This window comes from Myotis lucifugus, unplaced genomic scaffold, assembly GCF_000147115.1.
Source record: "Myotis lucifugus unplaced genomic scaffold, Myoluc2.0 scaffold_1, whole genome shotgun sequence".
In the NCBI taxonomy this organism is placed as follows: domain Eukaryota; kingdom Metazoa; phylum Chordata; class Mammalia; order Chiroptera; family Vespertilionidae; genus Myotis; species Myotis lucifugus.
Window position 1 is genome coordinate 13,049,126 of NW_005871049.1, and position 12,512 is coordinate 13,061,637.

The 12,512-nt window shown below is 47.2% G+C and overlaps 1 protein-coding gene across 2 annotated transcripts in view; it reads right to left on the reverse strand.

Moving 5' to 3' along the window:
- Positions 1-9,853: 9,853 nt before the first annotated feature.
- TBC1D9 (TBC1 domain family member 9) overlaps positions 9,854-12,512 on the reverse strand; it is an 82,928-nt gene continuing 80,269 nt past the window's right edge. Inside the window, exon 21 of one of the 2 annotated variants that reach the window (XM_023754599.1) lies at positions 9,854-11,927. In XM_023754599.1, the coding sequence (XP_023610367.1) occupies positions 11,214-11,927 (714 nt within the window). In that variant the 3' untranslated portion in view covers positions 9,854-11,213. The remainder of the gene's footprint in view (positions 11,928-12,512) is intronic. The other variant, XM_023754601.1, reaches the window with a different exon arrangement.

A 12,512-nucleotide genomic window follows, 5' to 3' on the forward strand; every position in this document is an offset into this window, starting at 1 on the left:
GCTCCCCGGGGAGGTTGGGCTGGAGGGAGTGAGGAGGAGACTAGAGTTTCTCCTCCGCAAACACCTGTTGGAATAAAGAGCCCTGGAGGCAAGTAAGTGGAAGTTTTGGATTTGGACACAAAAAAGACGGCTCAGCACATTTTGAAGGAGAAGCAGAGTAAATTAAAAGTTGTTTTATTGGCGGGCCAGCATGGCTCAGTGGTTGAGCATCGACCTGTGGACCAAGAGGCACGTGCTTCCCGGTCAGGGCACATGTCGGGGTTGCAGGCTCCAAACCCAGTGTTGGGCGTGCAGGAGGCAGCCGATCAATGATTCTCTCTCCCTCTTCCTTCCTCTCTGAAATTATATATATTGTTTTGTTTTCATAGGCACATGTTTTCATGTTTTAAAAAGGCGGAGTATGACAAATTAGAGGAGAGGGTGAAATGGAAGCTATTAGAAGGGGAGGGAATATGAGGAATATATCTGCTAGAAAGTAGGAAATGTTGTAGTCCAAAGCAGGTAAGGACAAGTTAGGAGAGGGGATGGTTATATTTGAGACTGTGAGAAGAGAGCCAGCAAGAGCCGCTGGGTTACTAACAGGTGTGGTCGGTAAGAGACTTCTCCAGGAGCCAGTGTAGGTCGGTGGTGGCTGAGCACCTGAGAGGCTGGGCACAAGGTCCAAGAAGAAGCAGAAGTCAGAAGCCTCAGGAGAGTTCTCAGGATTTAAGACTGAAAATAGTTCTGATTCCAAGGGGCCTGCCAGCTCTGGGAGAGGCGCTGGGAAGTAGGCAAAAGTTTGCCTCAGGTTGGAGAGAACAGTAGGGGAGAGGGTGGTGTCCCCAAAGGGTCAGACTTCTGCTCTTCTGGCACAAAGAAGGGAGGAGGTAAAGAATAGGTCAGTGTGGGAAAGGGTAGCGGGTCTTCCATGACGTAGCTAAGGAAGGGCAGCAAGTTCCTAATGCACTAAATTCCTATTTTCCTCTTTTAAAATTGAGAACATTTACAACTGTCCTTGCTCCAACTGTGATCGATCAGGAATGATGAACAAATGTCTTCATAGTAAATCAAAAAGATAACAATCCTGCACATTTGAATCATGTTCTATATGCTTCCATAATTCTCTCAGCCAGCAGTAGGAAATATCAAGTTGTAATTTTATATATAAATGTACAAATGGCAGAAAAGACAATTTGTAAAAGAAGAAATACAAACTCTACAAAGAGGGGGGGATATATTTCATAGCAATAATAAATGTACCTCTTTTACCTTATAAATCAATCCCTTGTCCCTTTCAAAATTATAATTATTAAAACATTTGCATATACATTTTAAATTAAATACTATAAATATAAGTAAATAATGAATGTTAGAATTATAGGTTATGAATATTAAAATAGAATTATAATACTCATGCTGTATTAAGGATGGCATTTGACATTCACATGATTCTTTTAGAAAACAATTTGGCATTGAGCCAAGAAAATTGTCCGTAACGTTTGATCCAATAATTCCACATCTGAATATCTACTCTAAAATAGCCAGAATATGAAAAAGTCATATATAGGATGATTCTTATTACAGCTTAACATTTAAAACAGCAATTAGTGGGAATGGCAGCCTCAGTTGGGATCTAGATGGGAGCTAGATGGGTTTGTCTGAAAGCCGTGCATATGAGTGGTGCACAGGTGCCTACATATACGCATTGCTGTGTAAGTGGGCAAGCAGGCTGCCCTCGGGAATAGGGAGACCGTGGGGAGAGGGCAGAATGGGGTCTTCTTGGCCCGGCCCAGCCAATAGAATAAGTCAGGACTGATGCCCAAAGAGAGAGACTAGCAAGTTCCATGTTAAGGAGAAAACATTCGTTTCCATTTTGATTAAGGGGCTATTGTATAGTGATTAGGGAACTAGCTGTGTGAGTATGAACACATTAACCTTTCTGAACCTCAAATTCTTCACTTTCCCAATGAATATTCTACATCTTTTGGTTATTCTTAATAATAGGTCACGCTTGTGCTTAGCACTGATGAATGTAATCCTCATAACCCTATGAAAGATGTATCCACTGCATGCATTTAATACTTACACAGTGTTTAACAAGTGCTAGACTCTGCTCTAAGCACTTGACAAAATTTCACACACTTCATCCTGATTGCAGCCCCCTGAGGTTTGTACTCTTGTTATCTCGCGTCACGGATGAGGACACTCCGAGGCCCAGAGGAGTTAATGACCACACTGCAGGTTGTTGTAGGGATCCAAAGCATTGACCTTTATAAAGGTTTTACTGAAAGATGTGGGGGGACCCTTACACTCTGGCATCCTGAGCCCCTGACTTAGTGGCCCACCCTGGGACACAGTTATCACATGGGAGAAGCAGGACTGGATCCCAGGTCTCTTTATTTGGAGCAGCCAGGAGGGCACAGGGGTGAAATGGAGACATTCCGGCTGAGAAAAAGCCTCGAGGCTCCTGGTTCTCAGGCGCTGCTGGGCCTCCGTTGGGATGAAGACAGAGTTGCCGGGTCAGAGGTCAGAGCCCAAATCCAGGACCCTCTCCTTCCATCATCCCCCCTCTTCCCAATCTCCCAGACAAATGGACATTTCAGAGTCGTGCGCCGTGCCTGGCAGAGAGGCTTTGGCTAAAGGTCCAGGATTGCAGCGTAAATGTGAATGTGACCCAGACACCAGGGGAAGGAGCAAAGACTAACTGAGGTCAGCTTGGAGCGGTCTTGTCTGCGATCATTGCTGCAAACACTGTTGGCCTGTGTCCAACAGGACGGGGAGGTGGGATGCACCGGACGGCCTTCTCGGAGTGCGCTGGCTGCGGTAGCCCCTGTGGGACGAACTGTTGGTCCTGGGCCTGGGAAAGATGAAGCCCTGACATTAACAATAAGAGGGATTCACTCCTATGTGGGATATTAAACTGAAAGCACCCAATGAACAAACAAGACAAGCAAAAATGGAAAGGAGGGGGAAGAGAAACACCTGGACTATGTGCACCCCTTTTAAAAATATGTATATATTTTTATTGATTTCAAAGAGGAAGGGAGAGGGAAAGATAGAAACATCAATGATGAGAGAGAATCATTGATGGGCTGCTTCTTGCACGCCTCCTACTGGGGATTGAGCTGCAACCCAGGGACCCTTCAGTCGGCAGGCTGAAGCTCTATCCACTGAGCCAAACCAGCTAGGGCTATGCACGCTTTGTAATGTGCAAATATGTCTGTGTGCTTAAAGTGCCATAAAAGCTCTCTCTTTTACATTTTACTTGTGTGGTTAATATGATTGTTGCAAACACATACGTGACAGATTTTAAAATGCCTGAGTCTCACACAAGAGATGAAGCTTTCTCTTCATTAGTTTCCTCTGACCTGCAGGATGACCTGTTGCTCACGCTCCTGGAGGGTTTGCCCAGCTGAGTTTCACAATGAAGCAGCTCTGGGGAGTCTGGTTTGCTTCAAGCTGCCCTGTGGCGCTGCGCTCTGCTCCAGGTTCCTGGGCCTTGACCTTGTGAGGTGTACCCTCTTTGGATAGATCCTTGGCTAAACTTCCTTGTTCAGTATTTCTTGGTAAGGTATGAAGGGGTGTTTGTGGTGGAGCTGTTCTAACATTCTTAGAGTAATGGTTGATTCAATGAATGCCTGATTCCACGTGCCTTTATTGAGCACCCACTGCATACACTGTGCGAAGGTCTGAGGAGACGGGCACGTGAAGAGATTGTGATACAATATGCTAAAGGCAGTGTTAGCGATGTACCCAGGCGATTGGGGAGCAGGGGAGAAGGCCACCTCACTCTGACTGTGGGCATTTGGGAGCTTCCTGGAAAAGGTGCACACACATCCAAGTCTTGAAGAGTGAGTAGGAGTTACCCAGGCAAGGGACGGGGGCAGGGAAGTGACAGAGATAATTCTGTTTTAAATAGATTCATGCAGCTCTGGGAAGGGAATCTTGAGGGCAATGAGGGGGAATCTGTTCCATGGCTCTCCCCTGGCTTCTGGTGGTTTTGGGTAATCATTGGAGTTAGAGCATCACCCTGATGATCTCTGCCTTTCTTTTTTCACAGGGTGTGTGTGTGTGTGTGTGTGTATGATTTGATATTCACATACATAGTGAAATGATTATAATACAGTCAAGCCGGTTGACATGTTCATCTTTTCACAGCTACCATTCTCTTTTATGTATTTATTTTGTAGTTAGAGCACCCGAAATCTAGTCTCTTAGCAAATTTCCTGTATTCAGCACAGTATTATAAACTATAGTCATCATTGGCACCAATTGAGCAATTTTTACTGTCACTGACAAAGGGGATTCTTTTTACTGTAAACAGTGAGAAGCGGCAGAGAAGTTTAAATTTCCACGGTGACATGATTCTGATGTTTCCTGGGGTGAGGTGGCCTGTGGGCACAGAGGGAGTATAAGGAGCACCAGCCCCCATCCAGCTCATACTAAGACCCAGCGGGACACAGACACCCTGAGGGAAGACTGCCTGAGGCCAGCCTCCCCGCAGGGCAGTGGAGAAAAGCATTGTGAAATGCTAGCAATTCTCAAAGAGAGAACTTGATGTTAATATTTGTGCCTAACAAAGGTTCCGAGGAATTCCAGCATCCAACACTCTGTTTCTTTAGATGTCTGGAAATGAGATACGTTTGAAACTGAAGAGTTGCCAGATTCACTTTTATTCCATCAAATGGAGTGCAACATTCGGAGGCACGGTTTCCTCCTCTGCAAGATTGAGGCATTTGGACTGAGATCTTTGAGATTCTTTTCTGCAGTAAAATCTCACTCCGTAAATACGGGTTTTGCCATACTGTGGGTAGAACGTTTGGCTGCTGTTACAACCAGAGTTTAGAGCTCTCACTGTAGCTAATTGGGCTGAAGTCAGTCAGCTTGGAATTAGGAAGTTCATTGGTGTCCACCAATACTCCTCAAGTGCCTGAGGCTCATACAGGCAAAATGACACGCTTGCAGCTTTTAAAAGAGCAACTGAGGTTGCCTCCATCGCAAAGAAAAGGAAAAGTGTGCCATAGGATAACATGACCTTGGGGAGGTCGATCTTTCTGAGGTTGAAGGGCGACCTGACTTAGGTCATACTTTTGGACATCCTGTAGAGGGAGCCGAGGAAACTGGCCTCCGTGGGAGGTGCCGGGTGTGCACTAAGCCATGGAGGACAGTGCTCTGTGCCCCAGGAGACTGGCTGGTGGAAATGTGTTATTGGAGGGCTGGGGAGGGAAATGTGCCACCTTAAGGTCATGGGCCCAGGGGAAATTACATGTTAAGCAGAAAGAAATCCTGGGGAAATATTTAATGTTAGGTAATATTTGCATCATGAAGGACACCATCTCTCTTCCATTTAATCTTTTCTTCCTTGATCCTTGGCTTTCGGTGTTGGCGATGGAATCAAGTGCAGTTTCTGCTGAGGGCTGCCTGGGCAGAGGTTCTGTTAAGCTCTGCATTTCAGTGACCCTTGAATTCAAAGCTCTGCTCCCACTTTCTGCTCTAGTTGTCCGGAGCATTATGGAGGAATTTATCTTTTCAGTTTTGAATGAAACAAAATTTTACCAGGAATCTATTGAATGTCACAGGGAAGGGTCTTTAGTGGGACACAATAGATTAGCTATTAATTCAGATGCAACTTACAGGTGGAACTGGAGGCTTTGCAGCAGGTCTGCTCTGTGGCAACTACAAATGGCTATTAAGAATCACTTAAGCCCTAACCGGTTTGGCTCAGTGGATAGAGCGTTTGGCTCAGTGGATAGAGCATCGGCCTGCGGACTCAAGGGTCCCAGGTTCGATTCCGGTCAAGGGCATGTACCTTGGTTGCAGGCACGTCCCCAGTGGGGAGTGTGCAGGAGGCAGCTGATCGGTGTTTCTCTCTCATCGATGTTTCTGACTCTCTATCCATCTCCCTTCCTCTCTTATATATATATATATATATATATATATATATATATATATATATATAATCACTTAAACATGCCCTAACCGGTTTGGCTCAGTGGATAGAGTGTCGGCCTAGGGACTAAAGGGTCCCAGGTTCGATTCCGGTCAAGGGCATGTACCTTGGTTGCAGGCACATTCCCACTGGGGGGGGTGCAGGAGGCAGCTGATCGATGTTTCTCTCTCATCTGATGTTTCCAACTCTCTATCCCTCTACCTTCCTCTCTGTAAAAAAATCAATAAAATATAAAGAATCACTTAAACATTTACCTTCCATTTGAAAAGTCACTGATCTTCAGTGAGGGTGGAGCAACTTATTATGCTTCATAACCTCCTCATCCTCTTTCATGTTATTCTCTCATTGTTGCCACAGAGAATGGCATTGAAGAAGTAGGAAAACAAACAAACAAAAAACAGAAGCCACATCTACCTAAAAAGATCTCATGAAAATTGCACACTATTGTAGAACACAAGACACCAAAAGTTAGAAGACAAATCCCAACGAAATCTAAAGGACCAGGAAACACTTCAAAAATCACTCAGCCTCCCTGCTATGAGGGAAGTTCAAAGGAAAACAAATGTCTTTCATCGATCAGATTAGTAATGATTAAGAGTGCTGACTTCACATGTCAGGGAAGGTGTGTGAGAAGAGAGCACTGGTGTTGATGGGAGTGTGGCAGCAGCCCAGATGTGACTGAAGAAGGCAGATTGCCCGACTGGCGTGGTTGTGTGTCGACCTGTGAACCAGGAGGTCAAGAGCACATGCCTGGGTTGCGGGCTCGATCCCCAGTGGGGGCTGTGCAGGAGGCAGCCCATCAATGATTCTCTTTTAGCATTGATGGTTCTATTTCTCTCTCCCTCTCTGAAATCAATAAAAATATATTTAAAAAAAATAAAAAGACCAAGCAGCTCTAGGTTTAGGCAAAGCTGTATGTAGTCAGTGACTAGGCCCAGGCCAGCCCGAGACTGGGAGGCTGCTACATCTCTGGGGACAGGAAAGGGAGGAGAAACCTAGCCTGCTCCCTACTTGCTGTGACCAGATTGGACTGTGGGAGCTGCCCTCTGCCCCCTGCCAGGGTTCCCCACCTGTGTATCCATGTGGGGCGAGGGCATCGTTGGGACATGAGCCTTCTCACTGCCTGTGGCTGCCTTGCGGTACTTCCTGTGGCGTATGGCCCTCCTGCCCAGACCAGCCCAGAGTCGTGCTGGATGGGAGGGTGTGGTGGGTCTGCAGTTTCTCTGGCACACTCACTGTTCCTGCACACTCACTGTTCCTGCACACTCACTGTTCCTGCACACTCCTGTTCCTGGTACACTCACCGTTCCTGCACACTCACCGTTCCTGCACACTCACTGTTCCTGGTACACTCACTGTTCCTGCCGCACTCACTGTTCCTGGTACACTCACTGTTCCTGCACACTCACCGTTCCTGCACACTCACTGTTCCTGCACACTCACTGTTCCTGCACACTCACCGTTCCTGCACACTCACCGTTCCTGCTACACTCACTGTTCCTGCACACTCACTGTTCCTGCACACTCACTGTTCCTGCCGCACTCACTGTTCCTGGTACACTTACTGTTACTGGTACACTCACTGTTCCTGGTACACTCACCGTTCCTGCACACTCACTGTTCCTGCACACTCACTGTTCCTGCACACTCACCGTTCCTGCACACTCACCGTTCCTGGTACACTCACCGTTCCTGCACACTCACTGTTCCTGCACACTCACCGTTCCTGCACACTCACCGTTCCTGGTACACTCACCGTTCCTGCACACTCACTGTTCCTGCACACTCACCGTTCCTGCACACTCACCGTTCCTGCACACTCACTGCACACTCACCGTTCCTGCACACTCACTGCACACTCACCGTTCCTGCACACTCACCGTTCCTGCACACTCACTGCACACTCACCGTTCCTGCACACTCACTGCACACTCACCGTTCCTGCACACTCACCGTTCCTGCTACACTCACTGTTCCTGCTACACTCACTGTTCCTGGTACACTCACCGTTCCTGCACACTCACTGTTCCTGCACACTCACTGTTCCTGCACACTCACTGTTCCTGCACACTCACTGTTCCTGGTACACTCACCGTTCCTGCACACTCACTGTTCCTGGTACACTCACTGTTCCTGCACACTCACTGTTACTGGTACACTCACTGAACACTCACTGTTCCTGCCACACTCACTGAACACTCACTGTTCCTGGCGCACTCACTGTTCCTGCCACACTCACTGTTCCTGCCACACTCACTGTTCCTGCCACACTCACTGTTCCTGCCACACTCACTGTTCCTGCCGCACTCACTGTTCCTGGCGCACTCACTGTTCCTGCCACACTCACTGAACACTCACTGTTCCTGGCGCACTCACTTGCCCAGCACTCTGGGTCCAGGTTTCCTCCTTTCCCCGGGGAGTGTTCTGTTTCACGGTTTCCTCTCCGAAAGCTGCTCTGCTGAGGCGGGGCGTGCTCTGCAGCAGGAGCTGACCAGGACGCCAGGTCCAGTCTCTCCGGACGGAGACATTGAGCCCACCGGCCGTGGGGGTGGAGCGATCATGAGCACGGGAAACAAATCATAAGAGCTAGAGGAAGTGACCACTCGCAGAAGGTGAATCACAAGGCATTGAAATCGAAGAGAATAACCCACGGAGATACTAAAAAGACATAACCCAACCATGAAAAGCTAGACAGGAACTTTATCATCTTTTTTCTTTTTAGAAAATGCTCTTTGAAATGCACTGCCTGCCTTAGGAATGAGCTGACAAGCCTACTTGTCTCAGAGACCAAGCTGGACTGTCACGTCTGAAGCTCAAGGCTCCTCCATTCACATCCTATAAAGCAAACAGACTAACACGAGCCTGAGAGCGTAAGCTGCTGCCACGCTGGAAGCACCGTGACGTGCTGGCACAGATGACCGTCACCACAGCATCAGGAGACACATGCTTTCAGGGTCAGAGCGCCTTTCTCCATGACAACAGGAGTTCCGGCTCCTCTCATTCATAGGGCTACCCATTTATCACTTAGTTTTCTGTTAATCCTCACCCGAGGATATATCCCCCCGCAACCCCTCCACCCCCCACCCCGTTGCTTTTCAGAGAGTGGAAGGGAGGGAGGTAGAGAGGGAGGAGGAGAGAGAGAAACGATGTGACGAGACACATCGATTGGTTGCCTCCCACACATGCCCCAACGGGGCCTCGGGCAGGGGATCAAACCTGCAACCCAGGTATGTGCCCTTGACCAGTGGGCTGAACCCTTCCATGGGTGGGCTGAGGCTCTGACCACTTAGCAACACCAGCTAGGACAGGGCGACACATTTAAATACACGCTTATCCCCCACCCTCAACCTGAAAGAATCGGATTTTAAAGAGTTATTTCCTGAGGTATCTTTTAAGTGACTTTAAAGATAGAAACACATGATGGAAGAATGTGTAACAATCTTAGAGTCAAGTCAAACAAATGGCTAGTCACTCGCTTAAAATACATTACAAATGGTATTACAGGGTACTAGTAATAACGAAACCAGGTGGCATTACAGTGTACTAATGAAACAAGGGTGGTGAAGGCCTGGGGCGGGAGGCGAGGGAAGGCTACAAGGGGTCAATGGGGGGGGAGGGGGGACATATGATATACTTTCAATAATGAAGATTTCAACACTGAAAAAAGAATGGGACAGGAATTTTCACCCTTTACTCACTTATGCAGGATGAGTTAAGTAAGCAGAGAACTAAAAAAATTCCTTTCCTTGTTTTAAATGCATGCCTTCATATGCACATCACTACACACTGTATTTATCTCAAAACACTTGCCTGTAAAAATGTTTATTTAGTCAAAATGGTAGCCTAATATGATTTCCCCTGCAATGTTGTTAAAAGAAGAATGTTATTGCCGTAGCAGGAACTCAAAAGCCCATAAAAGCCACATCTGAGTATCGGATGTATTTTATTTGTTCACATTGATCTTATTTGAGGTTAACACTACTTCATTGGACAGTTTAAAAATCATTCTGTAAACAAAATTGAAAACAAAACGGCGACAGCTAAAATAAGGACACAATGTACAGTAACATAAAGGAATGTGTTGAAAGGAATATCCTGAAGAAGCAAAGGAAACGTGACCATGGTGACGAATTCCACAGTAAGGGGGAAACCTCCAGCATCTGAAGTGAGGATAGTAATAAAAAAGAAGCATGACTCCAAAGTGCAGGTGTGCTAGTTTCATTTCCACATCCATTCAGGAAACAGACAGAGCATACTATGCTTTATATAAAGTGACAAATTCTGCTTTAAAACATTCAGTTACATTATCTTGCAGGTTTTTTCCCATTTACATGATCTCTACATTGATTTAATCGGAAAGATGATCATACGTGATACATGGTATAAATTTCTGGAATCTACGGAGAGTATGGAAATGGTAAAGTTTATTTATATATTTTTTGCTTTATTTGTAATGAGTAACAAGAAGCTGAAAATCCAGGATCAGAAGCATCAGTACTTTTATTCCTTTTCCCCTCACGTTGCAAAAAAAATCCTGAGCCCTCAGTCATCTTCATCGCCACTTTGATTCTCTGTAACAAAAGGCTGTTCCTTGTCTCTGAATTCTGGCAGCTGACACAAATAATAGCTGGCTTTTTGAATGCAAAATGTGTCCGAATTGACCAAATAGAACCGTTAATCTGGCACCATATAAAAATCACACGTTCATAACTGTTTAGAACCTCAAATGTTTTCCCCTTGAGGGGAATATCTACGGAATATAATTTTTGAATAGAGGACTTTTTATGAAATATATTTCAAATCTTAAAAAATAGTTTTAATGCTCCCCAAAGTGGTCTAGGATTTACCCCAGCTGACAATGCCCATTCCATTTAAGAACATCTCCTTTTCCTTACAGCTCTGATTTTATTTAAAAAGCCCAAATACACAAATGCCTGCTGCCTTATTTAGCATTAAGCAGCACTATTTTTTTTTTTAAAACCATGTCTACAGCTCCACAGCAAGACTAAGAAGTTATAATACACACATATCACGGACAGATTCATATTTTTTTGGAATTCACTGAATATACTGTATTCTGGTAAATCCCCCTTCCCCCAACAAGAGAGAGTCCTATACCTACAGCAAGGTGTTAAATATTTCTCCCACAGTTTGCATTGTATTATATTATGAAAACACGAGGTTTCGAGCCGGGTACTAATAAATATTTAATTTAAAAGAAAGAAACCTCAAGACAGAAGAACATAAAAAAGACCCTTTCCTGGCCCCTCCCAGGGAAGGCGGGTCAGCCAGACAAGGCCGAGATCTCGTAGTCACTGGCCGAGGGGAGGGCCTTGCCCATCATTCTGATGTTCTTCGCACTGGTGATCCTGGCCATCATGCACACGGGCTTGTCAAAGTACTTCACCAGGGCGGGCTCCGTGAGGAGGGAGGCCAGGAACTGCTCGAAGGTGATGGCCCAGTCGCGGTCCAGGCAGGTGCTGCCGGGCAGCGCCGCGGAGCCCTGGCCGCTGCGCACCAGCACCGTGTCCTCCCCGATGTCCTCGCAGTGCAGCTTGTCCTCCTCGTGGGAGCCGGCACTCAGCACCGAGTACGAGGACATGGAGCTGTCGTCCTTGGTGTCGTCGTCGGAGATGAGCATGGAGGAGGCGGCCCCGTGGTCCCGCGGCGAGGAGTCCTCCAGCTGGATGTCCTCCATCTGCCCCCCCAGGGAGTGCTCCTCGCTGTCGCCCGCCAAGCTGGCCGGGTGGGACGCGGCGGACTCCGCCCCGTAAGGCTGGCCCGGCCCTTTCCTGGAGAAGGGCACCCCCAGGACGCCCTGGGTGCAGGCCCCGCCGCCGCCGGCCTCCTTCGCCGGCTGGGTGATGAAGAGCTTGCCCACCTCCCCGATCTCCAGCAGGAGGCTGGTCACCGCCGCCGTGGCGTGGTACAGCTCCTGCTCGTTGGGGTCCTCGCTGAACATGTTGTACATCGTCTTACACAGCTCGATGAACTGCCCCTGGGAGGGATGTGGGGAAGCACAGAGAAAGTCACCATCCCCGGGGGAGCACGGACAGGAGGGAAGCAACCTTATCTGGCATTAGGGCTCCTGAAAGATCCCCGGAAAGTCCTGTGCATGGGGGTGTTGACGCGCTCTCTAAAGGGCACCATTTTTTACAGCTTTAAAAACTTGCAACATCAGCGACAGCGGGAAGAATGAAATGATGAACCTTCACATACCCGTCCTTAGAGTTAAGACTGACTGTGCTATACAGTTGCTTCGTTACGTTTTCATCCTTTGTTGAAGTATCTCAGGGAAATCCCAGATTTCATCTCATTTAACACCTACACCCTTGGGTAGGCATGTCAGTTTCTCCAAGGTTAGCTCAGGTCCTCTCCCCCAGGACACCTCTGCTGGGGCCCCTGGACAGAGAATGCCTTCCCGCCCCACCCACATGGCTTATCTGTTTTCCGTTAGGAAAAGTCAGCATGTCCATACTGTGCTCTAATTACCTGTGTTGTTTCGTCTCCCTCATTACACATCAGCTTTTGAAGAAAAAAATGTCAGACATCGTCATAGCTGAGCAGAGATCTGAAAACAGCT